General features: G+C 58.6%; 1 protein-coding gene across 5 annotated transcripts; it reads left to right on the top strand.

Moving 5' to 3' along the window:
• The first annotated feature begins 782 nt into the window (after positions 1 to 782).
• Positions 783 to 21,319, top strand: LOC134170579 (septin-4-like). Of its 5 annotated transcripts, XM_062632053.1 has the most exons (13): positions 783 to 1,647; positions 3,949 to 4,022; positions 12,849 to 13,142; positions 13,409 to 13,502; positions 13,631 to 13,717; positions 15,254 to 15,377; positions 15,527 to 15,661; positions 15,750 to 15,867; positions 16,181 to 16,282; positions 16,660 to 16,756; positions 16,861 to 17,023; positions 19,189 to 19,288; positions 19,561 to 21,319. In XM_062632053.1, the coding sequence occupies exons 1-13, from the start codon at positions 798 to 800 to the stop codon at positions 19,618 to 19,620; spliced, it is 2,298 nt and encodes a 765-aa protein (XP_062488037.1). In that variant the 5' UTR covers positions 783 to 797; the 3' UTR covers positions 19,621 to 21,319. The 5 variants fall into 5 exon arrangements, with proteins under 5 accessions (XP_062488037.1, XP_062488041.1, XP_062488039.1 ...); XM_062632057.1 differs by lacking the exons at positions 783 to 1,647; positions 3,949 to 4,022 and adding an exon at positions 7,243 to 7,393; XM_062632055.1 differs by lacking the exons at positions 783 to 1,647; positions 3,949 to 4,022 and adding an exon at positions 7,937 to 8,080.
• The last annotated feature ends 935 nt before the right edge of the window (positions 21,320 to 22,254 follow it).

Here is a 22,254-nt window from a genome sequence, read left to right as displayed (position 1 = left end):
CGCGATGGCAGAGCCTATGGTGGCAACTGGCAGGTTATGGAGCTGCATAACTGTGGAAGCAGCTTTGCCATCGATGTAAAACAAGCCCCAGGGAACAGTGGTGGCCCATGGCTGTCCCATGCTGTCCCTCCACCCTTCTCACCTTCCTAAACCAAACTGGGGTCTGCAGGGTGGGGGATCTCCATTCTTGGGGTGGGGGAGGGAGGTGGTGGTGGAGGGGATTGAGCTTCAGGTAGAAAAACTTGGACCCCAAGGAGCTCATGGAGGGGGTGACATAGAAGGGACTGGGGGTTGTCCCTGAGGATGTCCCTAGCGATGCTGCAGCTAAGAGAGGACGGGGGAGACTGCATCCCGAAGGGGTTCCAGGATCTGGGGTACTCTCATGGTTTATTGCTCTGGGGATGCCCGGTCTCAGTGCAGGAGGGGCCAGGACAGGGGGAGGTTGTTAAAGGAGGTGACAGTGGTTCCATTCCCACGCCAGGGTGGCCCCTTTGCCTGTTCCATGTTACTCAGGTGAAGGGACAAGGGCAAACACCCTGCCAGTGTCACAATGCTGCCAATGCGCCCTTGGTGACACCATGCCACGCTGGGTCTGGACACTGTTGCTCTCCAGAACACCAGGGCAACGGGAGTCCCCTGTGGCCATTACCCCTTGGATCATCATGGACCCCAGTACCCTGCCACTGCAGGACCCCGGGGGACCCCCATCCCCACAGTGGGAGCCCCCAGCCCCACAGGATCCTCAGTGCCGCTTCAGCCCTGTGCCCATCTGGGTGGAGCTGCAGAGCAGGGTGTGCATGGTGCACCCCGTGTCATCGGACCGCTTGCTGGTGACTCTGCAGCAGCCTTGTGGTGGTGGGCAGGGGAAGAGCCAGGTGAGAGCTGGCAGCCAGCCACAGCAGGACCTGAGCGGTGGCCACTCTGTCACTCCTGTGACTAACAACGTGCCCGATATTGAGCCATCGGCCTGGAGCTGCCCCTCACCAGGCAGGGGGGTGGCCCCCGCACAGCCCTCGTGGTCCTGCGCGAAACCAAAGCCCCCCAAGGAAGCAGTGCCCAAGTATGACTTTCGCTACCACCACCTGCTGCGCTTGCCCCACCAATGTTCCTCCAGGCAGCTGATGGCAGCCTGGCAGAACCCCTCAGCCCCACTGCACCCTTCAGCCCAGCCTGACACCGACACGAGTGGCTCAGTTCCACCAGTCTCAGCGCCCAGCTGTCCCCATTGGTTGTCACCTTTGAGGCAGGTCGTGTTCACCCAGACAAAGCCACAGGTTGCTGACATCTATGTCTGCACCCCATGTGCCTCTTTGGGTCCCACGCCATCCCCAGCTGATGGGGTCCTGAGGGATGGTCTTGGTGAAGTTCTGACCAAGCTCAAGCCTGGTTTGGCACAGAGGCCCTTGCTGCAGGCAGAGAGCTGGGAGAGCCTATGTCCATCCCCTCTGCTGGCGGGCCAGCAAAGTGCCACCAAGGTGGGGGCCAGTGGCACTGGTGGCTTTGCCAAAGACGTGGCTGAGCCAGTGCTGCTTGGCAGAGCCTCCCCCTGCTCCACCCTCATGCACAAGGCCCAGACCAAGACATCTCGCTGTGACCGCAATGATGAGGATGAGCCGTCGGCCTCTGAGTTTATCTTCATCTGCATGGGTAAATTTTGGGGACAGGGCGGGAAGGACACGGCTTCTCCCCACATACTGGCAGGGTGGGCACTGGTGCCAGAGGGACCCTTCCTGTGGGCAGGGGTGACAGGCAGTGGGGTCCCTATGAGGCTTGAGGAGATGTGCAAAGAGAGGAGGCGCTGGTGTCCAGTCAGGGCAACCCAGCTTCATAGGGTTATGTGGAGCTGGGGAAGGGATGCTGGGGTCCCACCAGCTTGCCCAGCTGTAGAGGAAGATGGGGAGCTGGAGTAGGGTCATTGTGGTCTGGCGGGGCCATCCAACTCCACTGGGATATGGGGGACAGGTCTTAATGCTTGGGTGCAGGAAGTCTTGCCCACACTGGAGGATTTCCTGGCAGTAAACGGGAGGTGGGACCTCGGGAGCCCTTCCCAGCAGCATTTCTATGGCTCTGCTCATCCATACTCCAGGGCTGGAGGCTGGATTGGAGATGTCCTGAGATCTCTTCTTTCCTATGTCCTTCTGATCCACCATCCTGCACCCAACTCTGTAGGATCTCTGTCATAGTTGGCACTGCTCCCAGAGTCATTCTGTTGTCCCCTGTGCACAGCATCAATCCTACCAGCTCAGGACTGGGCACTTTGCGTGGTTCGGGAGCAGTTTGAACTGTCTTTCCATGATTTGGGCAGGGAAGTGTTACTGTCACAGCCCCATGTGTCCCTCCAGCAGCCTGGGCTGGAAAGAAGCCACCTCCTTGGGTCATGCATGTGACCAAGTCACCACAGAAACCCTTGCGAGGAGCTGAAGCCAAAGCTAGCGGGTTGGTACCCACCTGCCTCAGTTTCCCCTTTTCCCAGGGACGCAGAATGGGAGGGTGGGAAGAAGGGGCTGTTGCTCCAGCTCCCTCTCCCCTTGTGGACGGGGCTGGTGAGAGGTACGTGGACAAACTGGTCCCGGCCAGGTGAGGCTCACCTGAGTTAAAGCCATGCAGGGAATCCCATCGGCCACCCAGCCCCAGCTCACTTGCAGCTGCTTCTGTTGGATCTATGTAAACATGGCATTTTTAAACCCAGCACCAGGGATATATGGCTTTGCTGTGCTTCCTGCAGCATCATGTCCTTCCCTCATCACCCTCTGTCCCAGCCCCACTCTGCCAACCAGGGACACAAGGGTCCCCTCCCTGGGCCCCATGCGACCATGCTGACTGTCACACCACGCGATGGCAGAGCCTATGGTGGCAACTGGCAGGTTATGGAGCTGCATAACTGTGGAAGCAGCTTTGCCATCGATGTAAAACAAACCCCAGGGAACAGTGGTGGCCCATGGCTGTCCCATGCTGTCCCTCCACCCTTCTCACCTTCCTAAACCAAACTGGGGTCTGCAGGGTGGGGGATCTCCATTCTTGGGGTGGGGGAGGGAGGTGGTGGTGGAGGGGATTGAGCTTCAGGTAGAAAAACTTGGACCCCAAGGAGCTCATGGAGGGGGTGACATAGAAGGGACTGGGGGTTGTCCCTGAGGATGTCCCTAGCGATGCTGCAGCTAAGAGAGGAAGGGGGGAGACTGCATCCCGAAGGGGTTCCAGGATCTGGGGTACTCTCATGGTTTATTGCTCTGGGGATGCCCGGTCTCAGTGCAGGAGGGGCCAGGACAGGGGGAGGTTGTTAAAGGAGGTGACAGTGGTTCCATTCCCACGCCAGGGTGGCCCCTTTGCCTGTTCCATGTTACTCAGGTGAAGGGACAAGGGCAAACACCCTGCCAGTGTCACAATGCTGCCAATGCGCCCTTGGTGACACCATGCCACGCTGGGTCTGGACACTGTTGCTCTCCAGAACACCAGGGCAACGGGAGTCCCCTGTGGCCATTACCCCTTGGATCATCATGGACCCCAGTACCCTGCCACTGCAGGACCCCGGGGGACCCCCATCCCCACAGTGGGAGCCCCCAGCCCCACAGGATCCTCAGTGCCGCTTCAGCCCTGTGCCCATCTGGGTGGAGCTGCAGAGCAGGGTGTGCATGGTGCACCCCGTGTCATCGGACCGCTTGCTGGTGACTCTGCAGCAGCCTTGGGGTGGTGGGCATGCACAAGGCCCAGACCAAGACATCTCGCTGTGGCCACAATGATGAGGATAATCTGCATCGTTAGATTTGGGAGACCGCCTGGGAAGAAGAACGCGGCTTCTGCCCACATCTTGGCAGGGTGGGCAGCAGTGCTGTGGGGTCCCTCCCTGAGTGACAGTAGCTGCCTGCTGGCAGGGATCCAACGGGGAACAGCCAAGGCTTTGTGGGGTCCCTGGAAAACCTCAGCTTCTAATGGGAAAACTTCTTTCTTCAGATAATTCTTTCTTCTGCTGCTCTCCTCCTCCAGCTCCAGTGCAACCCTTTCCCAGAGAGGCTTCAGAGAAGATGGTAAGCAATGGGCTGGGGCTGTGTGGTGGGAGCTTGGGGAGACACTGGGAAGCTTCTAATTCCCCAGTTCCACCAGGTCCCCAGGCTTGGCACTGAAGATGGGCAGCATGGGCTGGTGAATCCTTTGTAAGTGGTTTGGGGGGAGCTGGTGACGTGATGAGTTGTGGGACAGCTCAGCCAGGGGGGGTCGGTGGACACAGGCAGGGGGCCTGTGAGGGCTTAGGCTGGGACCACCTGGGCTTGTGCATTTGGATGGCTGTGACTCTGTCCCCACTGGTGTGCCACCATCCCATCTCTTAGGGGCTGGCACCAGCCAGACATGGAGACTGTGGCCCCTCACAGTCCCCAGACCTCCCCTGTCCTGATCAGGGACCAGAGCTGCCTGCAGAGATCCAGCACAAGGATGGGGAGACCCTGGCAAATGGGTTTGGGGTTGCTGGGAGACCCTGGTGAGTGGATTTAGGATTTGGGAGACTTCAGCACATGAGTTTGGGGATTATTTGCTGCCCTGAAGGGGTCAAGCACAGGGCCCGACCCAGACATGGGCAGCCTGTAAGGCTCTGATCAAGGGAAAGAAGGTAAAAGGCAGGAGTTAAAGCCCAGGTTTTTGGGGTGCATCTTGAGAACAGCCCCTCAGCCCACCTTGACACCATACTCAAGAGGGATGGAGCAGAACTCGGGGGGCACTGTGAGCATGCAGGATGTGGCTCATTCTCTCTATGAAATCTTGAGTTTATCTCGAGCTTGGAGGTTGTTTGGCTGCTTCAGAGACTGGGAAGTGCAACCTCCCTGCCTGACTGTCACCTCTGCGTGTCCTTTGGGGTGACTTTTGTGATGGACCCTTCAGGGATTTCTTCCTGGGACATGTATGTGGAGCAGCAGTGAGGTGCTCCCCTCTGGCTGGCATTCCTTGCCCCAGCCACTGCACTGGGAAGGACCCAAAACTGGACCCACTGCAACTGAAATAGCTAAAAATAAGCAGTTTCTCACATTGATGCAGAAAAGCATCCAAACATGTGGCCTCTGAACCCGCCAGCAGCTGAGGACAGGACTGACCCCCAGCCCCATCCCATGTCTGGCAGACACTCTGCGACCTCTACAACACCAAATCTTCCCCTACTGAACCTCCCCTTTGAAGCTCCCCTGGTGCAAGCAAAGCCACAAGGACTACCTTGATGCTGGGGTGATGCAGGCTGCAGGCTGGGAGTGCAGGCAGTCCCCCCACTGCGGGCAGCAAGGAGGCAAGGGGTTAACCTTCCTCCACCAAGATGCAGCATCCTGGGCTGGGTTATTTCCATCTTGTTTTGGTTTGGAGGAATAACAGCTTTGGCAGCAGCATAGTGGCTTCCCAAAATAACTCAGCCTCCAATGGTAATTACAGAGCTCTGGTCCCTGGTAGTGGATTGTGGTGGCTTTCCGGCCTGTCCATGCTGTGCTGGGACCCGCTAACGTTGCTGCCAGCCAGGGTAAGGGAGACTGGGGTGCCTCAGGGACCTTGGGACCTCTCAAGCAGCACCAACCTCCCTCAGTGTCATCCCTGCTCCCCTCGTGTCATCCCCTGGCCAAGGAAATGCAGCCCCTTGCATTCCCCCCTCCCGCTTCACAGCTCATCCCTTCAGCTTTTAATGTTCTAAAGCCTGGGTTGCAGCTTGCCAGCCTCAAAGTGACTGTGCTACTGGAGCAAGCTGGTGGCAGCTACAGGTTTTGCTGCTGGCATGGCTGAGAACGCCCACAGCTCATCACAGCGATGTTCAGTCTGCCCTGAGGGGCTCAGCTCTGCTCTTGAAGGGCAGGGAAAGATGGGGCTGAGCACCTGAGCCTGTAATCCCTAATAATCCTGGAGAAAAGCACTCTCTGTGGTGATTGGAGATGCAAACAACAGCCCTCCCCTGCCTGCCCCTGGCTTGCTGCCTGGCCACCCCAGATGGATGGGGTCTGAGTGGCCACTGGGACTTTGCTGTGTTCTGCTTGCTAATCCTGCATTGGTTGTTTATGGGAATGAAGGGAACACAAAGCCATCTGGCAGCACCCTGACCCTGTAGCAGGGTGGGGAACAAGGCCCTGGGCAGTGACAAAGTTGGGGACCACACTGAGATGGTCCCTGTGGAGCCACCCAGACTTGGTGGGAATCTTAGATTTGGCTTTTCCTGCTGGGAAGTTACCACCAGTTTTGTTTTAGGGGTAAGGAAACTGAGGCAGGAAGAGCTGCCCATGAGAGGAATGCTCTGGGAGTGCTTGTGGCCTTGTCACCTCCCCAGCACGGGGTGTGATGGAGGGGATGAGGACAGCCCCGGTGGGCAGCTGAAACAGGAGGCTGAAATTCGGGGATGGCTAAGCCGCTGCCAGCTACACACCATAGGAACGGCCACAACTGGCCAGTACTCCCCCAGCCCCTTTCATGGCCAGGAACACAAGCACCCCATGTTGCCCCAGCCGCTGTGCCAGCGTCCTCTCCTGCCCTTGCTGGGAACAAGGGGCTACAGCCGCTTGCCACTGGCACTCACTGCTTGTGAAAGAATGGGCCTGGGGCCAGGGCATCCCGGGAAGGGGCTGAAATCCCTGGCATGGGATAGGTATGGGGGCAGGGTGACGGCCTGCGGGGTTCCCCCTGCCAGATTTCCAGCCTGCCAGCCAGTCGCAACCAAGTCAAGGCAGGGCCACTGGCAGAATTGCCCGACATCAGCACTGGGAAAGGCTCAGAAGGCTGGGATTTTGCAGGGAGACCACGGGGGAAGGCTAGGATCTGGTGCCTCATGCTCAGTGCAGGGCCTGGTCCCTGGTACCCAATATGTGAGGTGCATTGCCAGCGTGTTTGCTTGGTGCTCAGTGCCTGGCACACTGTTTCCAGTACTCAACTCTGTTAAAGTGCTCCGCATACCCTGTGGCTGGTGTGCAGCATCTGGTGCCTCCTGGTAGCCACTGTGCAGTGCCAGGGGCTGCTCCTCACTGCCCGGGAGTCACTCCCTGCTGCACTGGGTACAAGGGTAGCCAACGCCAGGAGCTGAAGCCTTGTACCTGTGGCAGGACCCTGCCCCTAGTGCACAGTGGGTGCAGGTCCTGGTACCCAGTGCCAATGCCCAGTCCTGGGTGCAGGTACTCGGTGCCAATGCCTTCTCTCCAATGCCCTGTCCCTGCTGCAGATCCCGGTACCCAAAGCTCTGCACCAAGGCCCTGGTGCTGGCGCCTGGTCCCAGCGCGTCAGACCCGCCGGGCAGTGCCCGGTGCTGGTGGTGCCGAGTGCCCCGCCCCGCCCCGCCCCGGGCCGCCCCCGCCCCCGCCCCCCGCCGGCTTCTATTTCTGCTAATCCCGGCGGCGGGGCCCGGCCGCTCGGCAGCCGCCGCTCCCGGACGGTGCCCGGCTCCGCAACCATGGTAAGGCCGAAAGGCGGCGGGGCGGGGCAGGCCAGGCCGGGCTGCCCGGCATCGCCCCGCGCCTCCACGGGGAGCTGGGCCCGCTCCCGCATCCCGGTGCCCTCTGTGAAGGTGACGGTGCGGCGTGCGCGGAGCGGGCCGGGGTTCGCCGGTGCCGCAGATGGGCGGAGGGGGGTGGTGTCCGTATGTCAGCGAGGCAGCACCTGCCCGCAACCGGCCACGGGGAAAGATGAAGGGGGAAACGAGACCGCCTACTGACACCGACCCTCAGTGTGGCATCGCCACGGGCGTCCCCCCACCTCCTTCCGGAAAGGCGACGCTGCTTCTGAGCGGCACCTGCAACTGTCCCCGAGACCTGTGAGTGTCCCTGCGTAGAGGCGGGGGCTGTCCTCGGCTGGCTCCGAGCTCAGCAGCGGTCACACAGCTGTACCTTTGCCAGGTCCCCAGGCTGCGGTCCCACCGGTGGTGCCAGGTTGGACTGGCCCTGCTCTGGGGACTGTCAAGCACCCGGAGCCCAACTGCACTTTGGAGCCATTTCTGCAGGTACCTGCAAGGTCCGGAGCTGCCGCCAGCCTTCCTCCCTTGGCAGGAGCATCACTTGTCCTGCCTCGATTGTGGCAGGTCCCCAGGAGCTGCTCGCCGGAGCCACATCCTCACAGGGACCTTGAGGTGTTGGTCATGCCCAGGGTGAATGGTGATGGAGTGTTGTGGCTGTGGTTCACATGGCACCAGGGTTGTGGCCACTGGAACAGTTGCCCTTGTTGGGGACCATCCTGGCCATCCTTCCCTGGCAGCTGCCGTGGGAGTGGGACAGGCACATTCCTCTGGAGTGGAGCAGGATGCAGTGAAACCAGATAGGAGGGTGGCTGGCGGCGTGTGTTGTGTCACAACTGGCTCCCTTGAGTGCCTTCCCCAAAGGCTCCAAACTGTGGCTTTGGGGATAGATAGATCTGGGCTTAGAAACATCTGTTGGGTGAGGACAGCAGGCACAGCCAGGTTTGAGAGGGGAGTTGAGCTCCCTTCTCCATTCATGTGGGGTTAGCTGGGGCTGGAGATGGGTGTGGATACTACCAGAATGACTGGTGGAGATGAAGCTGGTGCCCCTGACACCGGTGCTGCATCCTTCTGTCCCCAAAGGAGTCCACAGATTATCCAGAGAAGTGCCTGTTCCCATGTGACCCTGCTTCCAGGATGGGCAGGCCCTGTTGTCACTTCCCAGCTGTGAAAAGCCACTGTACATTGTTCCATATCAGGGTCCCTGTGCAAGAGCTCGGAGGTCTTCCAAGCTGGAGGATTCCCTCCAGGAATGGGTCTGGAGCTGCTGTGCAGAGGGATGTGTTGGGAAGGCTCTTGTCCCACATGCTCACCTGCTTGGTGCTGCCACCCTGCCTAGCCTGAGAACCTGCACTGCTGCCTGGCCCTGCATTCATTGGGTGCCCAGCACCCTGCTCCTGTTAAAGTTGTTGGTAGACTCAGTTTCCCAATTGGGATGCTTTTGATGGCGTGAGAGGCGAGAGCTGTTTGTAAGAAACTCTGATTGTAGCATGTTGGCATGAGCATCCCATGTATCTGGGGGCAGGTTGGAGCAGGAACAGCCCTGGGGAAGAGCTGGGCTCCCCAGGCTGATCCTGGCAGAGTTGGGCTTTGATGGGGGCCACTGTGCCCTTGCCCCCTATGGAGTTTGTTCCTTTGGGACAGGGTGTTTGTGCTTGGTTTACCCAGCCGTTACACTACAGTAGAGCCACACTGTATTGTGGGTGGCACATCTAGACAGAAATCACAAGATGATTTGGATTGGAAGGGAACTTAAAGACCACGTAGTTCCAGCCCTCTTGCCAAGGATGTCACCTTTAAGTGAGTTTGGGGATGCCTTGGCCAGCCTAAATACAAGAACAGCCCCTCTCTGCGATGTTCCCTTCCTTTTCCTGTAGAAACAGGCTGGGAAAACCAACCCCATGGGAATGTGGTGCCAGGCAGAAAGATGCTAAAGGGGAGCCAGTGGCTTTCCTAGCTCAGACTTCTGTCTCTTGCTGCCTCTGCCACAGCCCTGGGTCTGGCATTGTGTGGGAAGTTGTGATGCAGTGTGACAAGGCAGCGTGTGTGTCACCTTGCTGGAGCTGCTGGGCCGGTGAGAGCTGAGTGCCAGCGTGTATGCAGCCAGGCGCATAATCTGCTTATGGGAGCACCAGCGCAGCCTCAGCCTCCTGCTGTGGTAAATCCCCGCTCCTGCTGGGAGCATGGAGTGGGATGGTTGGAAAATGGGTGTTTTAGGAGAGCTGTGCTACACCAGGCAAGGGGAATTGGAGGGGCACTGCTGATGGAGTGCAGGGCCTGGTCAGGCTGGTGGGATTGTGGCGGGGTGCTGCAGACTGTGATGGGTGGGGAAAGGGGCTGCAAGGCCTTGGGGAAGCTCCTTAGGGAGGTGCAGTGTCAGCTGGGAATGGTGACCTTGCTCCCTTGGGACTAGGCTGCGCAGGGACAGCTGAGGCTGGTGGAAACAGCATAGTCTCCATTGCTGGTGTTGAGTGACCTCAAAGCTGGGTGAGGGGAGACCTAGCGCTGGGGTGAGGAACTTGGCTGGGACCTAGGGATGCTGGGGATGGACACAGAAGGATCCAAGCCCCGCTTTCTGCCTGGTAGTCCTGTGGTTCATCACGCCTGTCCCAGCACTAGCCGATGCTTCAGTACTCTTTAGTGTTCTCCTGGCAAATGCAGCCCTTCCACAGCTGAGCAGCTGCAGTTCTGTGCCTGAGCTGCTCTGATTCATTTTGACATACATCAAGGTGAATTACCGTTCCTGGTGACCCCTGACATCGAGAGCTGGGGACTCTGCTGGCACCCGAAGCTCCTCTTGAGGCACTGTTAACCCTTTGCTTCCCTAAAGATGAGCTGGGGAGGCCAAGGCAGGACTGCTGAAGCTTCTGCCAGATATCCTGTGGTGGGCATCATCCTTGCTTCTCCCAGCCCAGAGCTGGGCCCTTCCCAGCCAGACCCATCATGCCCAGCCAAAACAACAACATGGAGCTGTGCAGGGAAGTTTTGATTGTGAGGCACAAAAGTGTTTTGCTTTCAAAGAGTGTTTCATGGAAAACTGGGTTTCTCCCATCAAAGAGGCTGTGGAGCCCTGCTGGGGTGGCTCTAGGGTAGGAAGCAGGAGAGGACTGGTGTGCACTGGGATGAAGAAGGTTTTTATCCTAGGGTGGAGGTGTTTCCATGGGCTTAACATCCCCCTGGGCTGCAGCCAAGATCTGCCCAGGGGGGGCTGCTGGTGGTGATGATAATGGTCATGGTGATGCAGCCCTCCAAGGACTTCCCTTGCCATCTCCTTGGCTAATGATGGTCCTTGACATCTTGACATCTTGACAACTTGGCAGAAGCTGGACTTGGCTGTGCCCTGGGGCTCCCTCTCCTCTCCTTTGACCCCCTCTCTGGTCCCGCCCCAAAGGGGCTGTGCCTGGGTGCTGTGGGAGCCCCAGACGTGGTGCCTGTCCAGGGTGGAGTTATGCTAATGCTACTCCCCATCCCTCTGCACAGCTGGTGCCACTTAGCATCCTCTCCTGGACACGGGTGACATCAGCTCTGCCATGGCCACCTGCCCAGATCTGCAGCCTGGGCAAGAGGTACGGAGACAGTGTCCCCCCTCCCCAGCGGAGCGAGAGGGGGCACATGGGGATGGGGGACCCAGAGCACCCAGAATTATGGGAAGGTGCCACAGCAGTGTTCCATTCCTGGGACAGCCTTCCTGGGGGATGCACTTGCTGCAGGACTCCTGAGGATGTGGTGCAAATGCTGTCCATGCCACAGCATTGCCGAGGTCATCGGTTTCTCTGGGGGTGGGGAACAAGGGACAGCCCCAAAGGGCTGGAGCACCGAGGGATGGAGCAACAACAGAGCTGGGCGTGCTTGGTGGTGATGGTGGCATTATCTCCCATCTCTGTGTGGCCCATGGCTGGGCTGTGCTGTGGTGGGGGCTGATGCTGAGCCCCCCAGGTCAAGGTCAGTGAGAAAGAGGATGCTGTGATCACAGAGTCCCACTGCTGCTATCGACCTGCTGAGGGAGAGGAGGGTATAGAGGCACCGGTTGCCCTGCAAGCCTGTCCTCATGGCCTCTGTGCTGCTGGGTGCACCTTGGGGGGGGGGGGGGGGGGGGGGGAGGAGGGGGGCAGGCATGTGAGCACACAGGCCCTGCAGTGCCCTGACCTTGTTTCCAGCCCAGTAATTCAGTGCATCTTGCCTTGCCGCAGGCACTGCTGCCCGCTCCACCAATGGAGCAGGGATATGGAACAGGAGAGGACGTGTCCCCATGGAGGGCTCTTACTTTGAGGCGCTGACTGACGGGGCACTGGCGCCTGGGCGTGAGCCTGCAGCGTTGTGCCCCTCACCCCGACTCTGTGTGCCGTCCATTTGAGGATCTCCCTGCTCATGAGGCTAGGGTTTCCTGGCAGTTGCTGCGGTGGAGTGTCGGGGACCCTGTTGCCTACTGGCAGGAGGGCTTGTTCCCACAGGAGCTGCTGCCAGACATGCCTCCTCCCGTCAGCGCTTGTAAACAGGATGTGGAGCTGTCCTAGTCCCAGCATCCCTGTCTCTTGTCCCAGCCCCACTACCTCATGGGGCCTTCAGCTTGGACACCACTGTGCCCAGGCCCTGCTTGGCTTTGCCGCTGGCACCAGCTGCAGCATGGGCAGATCTAGGTCAAGGCGATGTTGGGGTCCTGGTGCATGCGAGGGGACAGCCTGAGTGGGTGTCCTGGGTTTAGCTGTAGCAGTCATTTTTTGTCTTCTTAATAGCTGGTGTAGTGCTGTGGTTTTGACTTTAGCCTGGGAACAGTGCTGTTTCGTAGTCCCTTTGCGCAACAGGTTGTGCTGTCCCGACCCTTTTGAATGTGGGCTTGGTGATAGCTGTGGGTCAGGCCCCCTGCCCTTGCTGTCTCCTGGGATTCAGGGATGGGAGCCCCTTGTGCCATTATGTGTACTGAGTGGGCAGTCAGGGGGCACAGGCAGACCCCTGCCACCATCTGCCTCCCCCCTGGGTGCAGCCCCACTGCCAGTTCCTCAGCCACCACTGTTCATCTCTTCTTGGTGTCTCTTCCTCCTCCCCATCCTCCCGGCAGGCCATGGGGTGTGTGGGGCTCCTGGTTATCCCAGAAGACACCAAGGAGCAGCAGGGTGCTCAGGGGGAATGTCCCCATCCCTGTTCCCAGGAGTGCCAGGAGCTAGCTGCTGTCCCGGTGCCACAAGCTGTAAGTGCCTGGGTGCATGGGAGCATGGCTGTCCTCACTGCCATCCCCATGGCTGTCCCCAGGGTGGTGGCCATGTTCCCATTCTCCTCCTATCCCTTTCATTCTTAGGTGCATGTGTATGGCTGCTGCAGCCTAGGGGCTCATGCTGCCAAGCTGGGTGATGCCACCTTGGGCTGGCAATGCCACCCCAGTGTCACCTGCTCTCTTGGTCCACAGATAAAGCGTTTCCTGAAGGAGGACTCTGAGGAGGCTGAGCTGAGCCAGCTCCTGCAGGATTGCCCACCGGTTGACAGCCCCAGGAAGGTGGAGCCCCCGGAGAGCTGGCAGGAGCCCGGCCGCCCCCTCTGTGGCATGGGCAGGCTCCCCCCTGACATCGACGAGAGGGATGCCAGGATCTTCTCCCGATCTCAGCCCCTGGATGTCCAGCAGCACATCGCAGCTCCCGCACCCCCGAGCCCCAACCGGCCCCGGAGCCCTTGGGGGCAGCTCGACCCCTATGACTCCTCTGAGGTGCAGGACACGTCGGGGGGGGGGGGGGGGGGGGGGGACGGACGGACACGGGCAGACGGACGGACGGACAAAGGGCTGCAGGAGTCACAATGGAGGACATCCTCGCTCTCCACAGCCAAAGGGTTTGGGCAGGCATGGCCTTATCCCATAGTGCTCCAACCCTGGGGGGCCTACTGGGGGGACAGGAGGAAGGGGGTGTCCTGCTGGGGTGGGGAAGAGTGGGTAGGATGGTGGTATCCCCTGTACCACGTCCCCTCTGCCTGCAGGATGACAAGGAGTACGTGGGCTTTGCCACACTGCCCAATCAGGTTCATAGGAAGTCAGTGAAGAAAGGCTTTGACTTCACCCTCATGGTGACAGGTATGGGGGGCAGGGGGTGTCCAAGCCTGAAAGCTGACCCTGTGCTGCATCCCAAAAGCCATGAAGTGGGTGGGAGGGAGTATGGGAGCATACCAGCTGCCCCCCTTACCCTTGTCCCTCTTTCCCAGGGGAATCTGGACTGGGCAAGTCTACCCTAATCAACAGCCTCTTCCTGATGGACATGTACAGAGACCGCAAGCTGCTAAATGCTGAAGGTGAGGATAGGAGCAGTCCAGAGATGGGGTATTCTGGGTCTTTTGTGGGGGGGTGGGGGGGTGGCAGAGCCCTGTGCCACTCCTGGGGAGCTGCAGCCCCTCCCCCTGCCCAGCAGGGCTCCTCCAGGTCTCCAATGCTGCCTGCAGCACGCTGCCAGCTGCCCATTGATGCTGGGGATGACTCCATGGCAGCAGGGACCCCCCTGCCTGGCGCAGGCACCCCCACGGGGGCTTTGTCCTCACTGGGGAAGCAAGCACCAGCTTCTATGGACTGGCTGGAACTGCAGTAAATCCAGGAGCTGTGGACAGTCGGGGTCCAGGGCACGGGGCCATTTCAGCTGCAGCCAGTCTTTGGCGTAAAATTGCCCAAACTTGCCCAAATCCACAGGGGTTCGAGGGGGTTGTTTGATTTGTTTCCATTGCTTGGAATGAAAACCAAAATGCATGTGGCTACAAAATGCAACAGCAACATCCTTGGGGACGCAGCGACATGGAAGGGTCCTAGGAGTAGAGAGGCATAGAATCATAGAATCTCTCAATTTGGAAAAGACCATTAAGATCATCAAGTCCAACCATTAATCCAGGACTGCCAAGTCCACCACTAAACCATGTCCCCTAAATGCCACACAGAATCATAGGATCACAGAATCAGACTGCTTTGGGTTGGAAGGGATCTTAAATCTCATCCAGTTCCAATGCCTGCCACAGGCAGGGACACCTTCCACTAGAGCAGCTTGCTCCAAGCCCATCTGTCCAGCCTGGCCTTGAACACTGCCAGGGATGGGGCAGCCACAGCTTCTCTGGGCACCCTGTGCCAGCGCCTCAGCACCCTCACAGGGAAGAGCTTCTGCCTAAGAGCTCATGTCAGTCTCCCCTCTGGCAGGTTAGAGCCATTCCCCATGGCCTGTCCCTACAGGCCATTGTCCAAAGCCACTCTCCAGGTTTCCTGCAGCCCCTTCAGGCACTTGAGCTGCTCTCAGGTCTCCCCTTAAGGAGCCTTCTCTTCTCCAGGCTGACCCAGCCCAGCTCTTTCAGCCTGGCTCCAGAGCAGAGCTGCTCCAGCCCTTGCAGCACCTCTGTGGCCTCCTCTGACCTTGCACCAGCAGCTCCACATGCCTCTTGTGTTGGGGGCCCATTTACACATCTTTAAAACACATCCAGGGACAGTGACTCCACCACTGCCCTGGACAGCCTGTTCCAGTGCTATGCACAGTCCTGAAACTGTGGGGTCATGCATAGGGGTTACAGGGAGCTAAAAATGCTCCCATAGTGATGCCTGGACCCAGCAGTCCCCTCTGCTTATGGAACTGGGGTGTCAAGAGATGGCACAGCCACCATGGGGTGGGTATACATTCATATGGATGCCAGGGGCCATGGCATGGTGCATCAAATCTTGGCTATGTCCCCTGGTGCACATAAGGGCTGATCCTGCAAAGCTGTCCCTGCCTTACAGGGATCTCCCTGCATCACCCCCATTGCCTCTCACCTGAGGTGCCCTCCCCACTACCACTGTTCATGTGTCTCCTGCTGCTGCAGAGCGCATCACACAGACAGTGGAGATCATCAAGCACATAGTGGACATTGAGGAGAAGGGTGTCAAGCTGCGCCTGACCATTGTGGACACTCCAGGCTTTGGTGATGCCGTCAACAACACTGAGTGGTACGTGCTGTGGTGGGTCTCCCCAGGGATTGCCTCTGAACGTGGGATGCCCAAGGGTCATCAGGCTGCAATGTTTGAGCCATAGGATGCATTGAGCTGGGGATTAAGGAAACCCTGAAGATCCCATGGTCACCTCCATGTCCCCACAGCTGGAAGCCGGTGGCTGACTACATTGACCAGCAGTTTGAGCAGTATTTCCGTGATGAAAGTGGCCTCAACAGGAAGAACATCCAGGACAATCGTGTCCACTGCTGCATCTACTTCATCTCACCCTATGGCCATGGGTACAAGCAGCCCCTGCCCACGCAGATGAGGTAGGGGTGCTCGGGAAGGGACTTGGTGGAATGGTGCTCACTTAATTCCTCCCCACAGGCTTCGGCCCCTGGATGTGGAGTTCATGAGAGCCCTGCACCAACGGGTGAACATTGTGCCTGTGCTGGCCAAGGCTGACACCCTGACTCCGACAGAGGTGCAGCGCATGAAGAACAAGGTGAGGGGAGGTCAGCCCAACAGGTCCCTGGGGAAGGGGCTGCACTGGGGCTGGTGGCCCTGCCTCGCTCAGCTGGGGTCTTTCTTAGTCCCCTGCCCAGACGTTGACATGGAGGATCCTCCATGCTCGCAGCATTGTAGAGGACTCTGTTGCCCATATGGCCATCAAGGACACATCTCCTTGGTGCTCAGCTGCAGGCTGGAAGGGTTTGGGTGGAACAGGGTCTTATATTTGCTTGTGGGACACTGGTGGTGCTTCTCACACTGTTTCCGAGGGCCAGAGCCTTGCCCTCAGCAGGGCTGTCTGCCTCCAGATCCGTGAGGACATTGAACACTATGGCATCCAACTCTACCAGTTCCCTGAGTGTGACTCGGATGAGGATGAGGAATTCAAGCTGCAGGACCAGGCACTGAAGGTGGGTTTGGTTCCACCAGCTCCATTCTTGGAGGGGCAGAGCCCCAAGGCCAGGAGGAGATGTCAACCTGGGGTACCCTTAACACTCTCTGGGGCAATGCAAGCTCTCCAGCACCCCAACATGATGGGGTCGGTACATGTTGCACTATCGGGATGCATCACCAAGACCCCACATGTGCCACCTACAGCTTGGTGGGATGAGGCTGGGGTGGAGAAACCCACTGTTGCAACTCTTGCCGTCCCACCTGGGGCTCTCTGTAGTCAGGGCTCTGGGGTATCTTGGCAAATGGGTTCTGTATACTGCTGAGAAGCATGTGGAGGGTTGTGGGCTGCGGTAGACAGGACCAAGCCCCGCTAACCCCTGCCATCCTCCTGCAGGAGAGCATTCCCTTTGCTGTCATTGGCAGCAACACGGTGGTGGAAGCCAAAGGCCGGCGCATCCGTGGGCGCCTCTACCCCTGGGGCATTGTGGAAGGTAATGCTGCGCTGTTGTGCCCCATCTCCACGTTGCTCAGTCCCAGAGCCTTTGGGGGAATGTGGGGGACTGGCTGTGACCCCTGACCTCGGGCTCCCCTGCAGTGGAGAACCCATCCCACTCTGATTTCGTGAAGCTGCGGACAATGCTGGTGAGGACCCACATGCAGGACCTCAAGGATGTGACGCAGGACATCCACTATGAGAATTACCGCAGGCAGTGCATCCAGAGCATGACCCGCATGGTAGTGAAGGAGAGGAACCGCAAGTAAGGGATCAGGAGTGGGGTGCTGGGGTGGGGGTGGCATCTCCTGTCTTTGGGGTGACCCCCGCCCATTGCAAGTGGTGATCTTGATGGGTTGCGTTTTTGTGTGGGTCCATGCTGGGCAGCATGGAAGGCTAGGTAAGAAAGCCTATTGGCGTTGTGGGGAACCCCAGTGTATTGGGGGACCCTTCCTGTGCCACTTGGCTGAGTCTGGCTGGGGGAGGATGCTCTGGCAGTGGGATCTTGTGTCCCCCTTAAGGCTGGGTCTATCTTAGGGGGATGCTTCAGTAGTGAGGGGAAACCCCATAGGGATGGCTTGGGGGGGAATGCTATGGCAGTGGTGGGGGGACCCTACACACCTCCCAGGGCTGGGGGAATCCTCCAGCAGCAAATGGGAACCTATGTCCCCTGTGGCTGGTTGTGTCTTGGGGTTGCTTCAGCAGTAAGGGGGACCCTGCATCCCACTTCTGAAGAGCCAGGCAATCAGCTGGTTCTGGGTTCATGTCATTTGCACCCTCTTTAGCCACCCCTTGGCTGGAGGGTCCCACGAGGGACCCTGCTTTGCAGGGCTGGAGCAGTATGGGAGCAAGTGGAGGCTCTGTGGGTTGTGGGGGGCTGAAGCAGCGGTGGGAGGCTGGCGGTGGCTGCAGGTGCCTCTAAGCTGGTCTCTCCATATGTGCCGTCGGAGAAGGCAGCATCCCTCAGCACTGAGGCTGTGCTGCACCGACTGCTCTGCTGACTGAGCCACTCTGGGCCCCCGCTGCCCTCCCCCATGTCCACCCCTCTGGCTTCTATATAAAGTACTTGCTGGTACCCAACGCTGTCTTGGTCCTTCTGTGCCCATGTAAGGGCCAGGCAGCTCTCGCGGTAAGGCAGCCCTGTGGCCACCCACCTGCTGCCCACACAAATTGCCCCTGGGGTGCAAGCACCCCCGGGGATGCCGGGAGGACTCTGTGTGCTGGTGGCATTACCCTGTTTCACCCAGGCAAGGTAGGGTTGGGAGGATGTGTTACTGTCTGGTGGCACCTAGCTTTTCCCAGCCAAAGGCTGTCCAAGGGAAGGGCTGCAGGGCTGGTACCCCAGTGTTCTAACCTCCTGTAGAGGTGTGATTTTGGGGTGCAGGAGGCAGTGGTAGACAATCTGCCCTGGGCTGGTGAAGCTACTTGTCCCATTGTCAGTGCCCAGGTCAAGCCTTGCCTTGCTGCCAGGGATAGAAGGAGCATGATGTGCTCTGCTGGGTCCCCCCGTGGTGAGGAGCCGTGACAACAGGCAGTGACTTCCAAAGCAGCTCAAACCACAGCCAAGCCCCCTTCCTTGCTGTGGACATGCTGGCACAGTCCTCCCAGCACAACGGGACCTTGCAGGGCTGGGGTTGCCCACCCACCCAGCAACATCTGCTGTGTCAATCACTGCCTTGCACCAGCAGTGGCACGTGGCAGTGGCATGTGATGGCATGTGTGATTCTTGCCAGCCGCTACAATGGTGTCCCACCCATGTTGTCACCCGCTGAGGTAGCACGTGACATCCACAGGGATTCATCTGAGAGAGCTGGTCCCTCCCCATTGCTGTTAACATGGGAGAAGCTATTGATTGTGCTGGCTGCAGTCCTGCGCAATGGGGTTGTCCCAGGTGGATGCTAACAGCTTCCTCCAGCAGCGATGGGCTGATGGGAGCTGATGCTTGGGAAAAGGGGTTTTGAGCATCCCTGGGGCTGGCTGGGCAGTGGGGTGCCATGGGAGCCCATCCTGGGCAGGGCTGGGACTGTGGGAGAGAAGGGAGATGCCAAGTTGAAGATGCTTTAAAAGCAGCGGTGGAAATACTGGGTAAGCAGAGTCTGACCCCAGCTTGAACACCCAGCAGGATCCTTCCCACATTGAGAGAGCATGGAGAAAGATCCATGCCTGAGGTGGTCCCTGGCACCCACTGCTGTAGTGGTGCCTCCTAAACTGGTGCATGGCAGGTCAGGGTAATGCTGAGGTCTGGGGGGAATGCATGAAACTGCTCCTATTGCCCCTGCCTGGAAAATGACCCAGTGTGATGCTGGCTGGGGGCTCAGGGTCTGCGTAAGTGAGTACTGGGTACCTGCAACGTTTGGGATCTCCATGGTTGCAGCGCCTATGGTGGAATGTCCATGTGGCAGCATCCTTACCTCCTTTCTCTGCCTGCAGCAAGCTGACACGGGAGAGCGGGACAGATTTCCCCATACCTGTCATCTCCTCGGTGCCAGATGCAGAGACGGAGAAGCTCATTCGGGAGAAGGATGAGGAGGTGAGCGTGGGGTAGGACTGAGGCCCCCTGATCACTCCACATCCCTATCCCCAGTAATGGCATAGCTGCGAGGCGCCACCCTTTCTGCAGCAACCCAGCAGCTGCTGCTCTTCAGGCCAGGATGAGGAGGTGAAGGAGTAGCACCCTTCTTCATCCCTTCCCCCCCCCCCGCCCCAGTTCTTGATGATCCCAATCTGGTTTTTGCACGGGAGCTGGCGTAGCTGGGAGGGGTACCAGCGCCACCCACCGATCCCTTCTTTGCCCCCTTCCAGCTGCGGCGCATGCAGGAGATGCTCCAGAAGATCCAGAAGCAGATGAAGGACTCACACTAACTCCTTTTGCCTCTTCCTCCTCCTCCTCGTGCCCCAGATCAGAAACATTTGCATCACTCTCCATCCTACCCTGACCCTGCTGCAAAACGCAGTACAACACTGACTGCATCTGCCACCTTAAGCTGTTGTGGTATTGCCTTATCCAACCAACCAGCACCCATCCCATGGGGACAGTGAGGGGACAATAAACGCAGTCTGGAGGTCCCCTGGCCTGGCCAGATTGCGGCTCACCTTGCCTCAGGCTGGGGACAACTTTGTCTCCTGAGCTTTGGCTTTCCCTGTTTCCTCCGCAGCTTTGGGGAGAGACACCAGCTCCTCATGTTATGTCTGTCCCTTGTCCCTGTGTCACCTCCAGCCTCTCTGCTTACAGCCTTCATGCTAAGCTTGGCCCAGGCTTCAGAGAAGAGGAGGTGGATGGGGTTGACTCAGCTGCCATGCTGAGGGGAGGACAGGGCTGCTTCCCCCTGACTTTGGCTGGAGCAGAGGGTCAGCAGTTCCTGAGGACTGCAGGTGACCAAGGGGGTAAAGGAGCAGCCACTGTCCTGGCCTGGGTGGCAGCCGGCACTCAGATGCCTTTGGCTGCCTCCCATCCAACACTGGTGCAAGGATGAATTGAAGCTCAGCAGTGTCCAGCCCTATGTCATTGGCAGGGACCTTGTCCCCTCTGAGCACTGCCCCTTGGGAGCATCCCGTGTCCCTTGGTGTCAGAAAGGGCCATGGATGGAGAGCACTGGAGAATCACAGTCCCTAGAGAAAGTTCCTAGAACCCTAAATCAGAGGCCAGGTCCCCAGTGATGTTTGCCCTGTAAAGCAATAATGACTGTCCTGGTGGTGTTTCCTGACCTGCAGCAACAGCATCGTCCCTCACTGGTGTTTCAGCCCCTGGTGCCACCTCTTTGTCTGCAGTGTCCCTGTGTGGCCTTAGGATGGCCCTGTCCCAGCTGCTTCCTGGCAGAGCATCACTGGATGCCCAAGGATGTCCCCATTAATATTGCTTTTCAGGAAATCACTGCTGTGTGTCCCCATCTGTGTTTCTTTCCCACAGAGTACTAATGTTAGGTGCCTATGTCCCCCCAGGATGTCCTCACCTGTGTTGCTGCTCTGCAGAGCCCTGTATCTTGTCCCTGTGTTCCCCCCAGGATGTCTATATCTGCACTGCTCTCTGGCAAAGCACCGCTCTGTGGCCCCAGTGTGAGCCCTGGCCAGTAACTGTGGAGATGGACCTGAATCCTCCCTGCCAGCCTTCTGCTCTCTCCCCCTGGGTAGAGGGAGAGATGAAAGGGGATGGTGAGGCTGGAGAGCAGAGGCAGAACCGCGAGCAGTGGGATTGCTGGGGTCCCCTGGGTGGGTTCACCCCAGGGCATGGGGTTTGCACCCAGGCAGCTTGGCTGAGGGGGGCTCTGTCTGGTCAAGGCTCAAAGTGGATACTGCAGGATGTTGATGCAGCATCCAGCATGTGACACCCATGTCCCTGTGCCACTGGAGGGTCCCTTGATCCCCTTGGGCGGGGCCCCACAGGGTCTATTAGCACTTTCCTTTTTTTAATCTTGCTTTTTCTTACAGAAGTACCTACCTTCGCATGGTGGTCATAGAGGCATTTATTAAAGGATAAGCAGAGTATAGGTTTATAAATTCTTATAGAGCTAGTGGAAATATTTTTATCCCTCCACAACCATTCTCAATAAATATGGCTGACCCACCTTGTCTGACACCTTAAGTTGCTTCCATGTGGATGCTGGGCACCCTATGGCCCCAGGCAGGCAGGCAGGCAGGCAAGGATGGGGGCTGATGGTGGCCAGTGATGTGGCCTCTTGCTCCTGGCTCCTGTTTCCCTGGCAAAGGCTCAAAATGGGTACTGGAGGGGGCATATGCTGCACCCACTGGGGTACCCAGCTTGGTGTGGGAGACCTTTTGGGACCCAGCTCTGCAGGTGAAAGGGGAACAAAAGGATGAGGTTCCCTGCCTGCATGCTGCTGGTTCATCACCTTCTCATACACGGCCTTGGGGTCACATGGCCCTGGGTATTGCTGGTTTTGGGCTGTGATGGGAATTGGCGTGGGGGGATCGGAGGGGTGGTGGTGGATGGGGGTCCAGAGCCTGACCCGCGGATTGAATTGCCCTACACATGCTGCCCCTCAGCATCCCTGCAACCTCACGCTGAGATGAGCCCTGCTGGGGGACATGCAGGCACTAGGCCCTGTGAGTACCAATGCCCAGTTACCCTAGTGTGGTTTCACTGGGAGGTTGGGCAGAGTGGCACCGGGGTGGATGAGCTACCTTCCAGTGGGTATCACCCCATTATTCCTCCCTGCACCCTGTTTTCCTGGCCTGCATACCCCCTGCACCCCACTATCTTGCACACAGTGCTGTTGAACTGAGCTGGCACAGGACAGAGTACCTGATGCCTCTTCTTGGGACCCCCAAATCCTGAGCAGCAGTGGGGAGGGTGCACAGGAGTGGGGCTCGCAGTTTGGGAGGGCACCAGCACTCATGTAGGGCTGGGTCTAGCACAGGGCAGTGTGTTGGGGTGATCCCGGGTGCTTGTTGTGACACCCCACACAGGGCATGGGGCTGGACCTGCCCCCAGCACCCTGCAGGGCTGGGCTGTGTGGTGCTAGGCACATCACTGAGCTC

The sequence above is a fragment of the Pezoporus occidentalis genome, unplaced genomic scaffold (assembly GCF_034315485.1).
Source record: "Pezoporus occidentalis ecotype Australia unplaced genomic scaffold, CSIRO_AGI_Poc_V1 ctg380, whole genome shotgun sequence".
Taxonomy (NCBI): domain Eukaryota; kingdom Metazoa; phylum Chordata; class Aves; order Psittaciformes; family Psittacidae; genus Pezoporus; species Pezoporus occidentalis.
The sequence above is the reverse complement of the archived record's forward strand: the minus strand, read 5'-3'. Positions and strand labels throughout refer to the sequence as shown.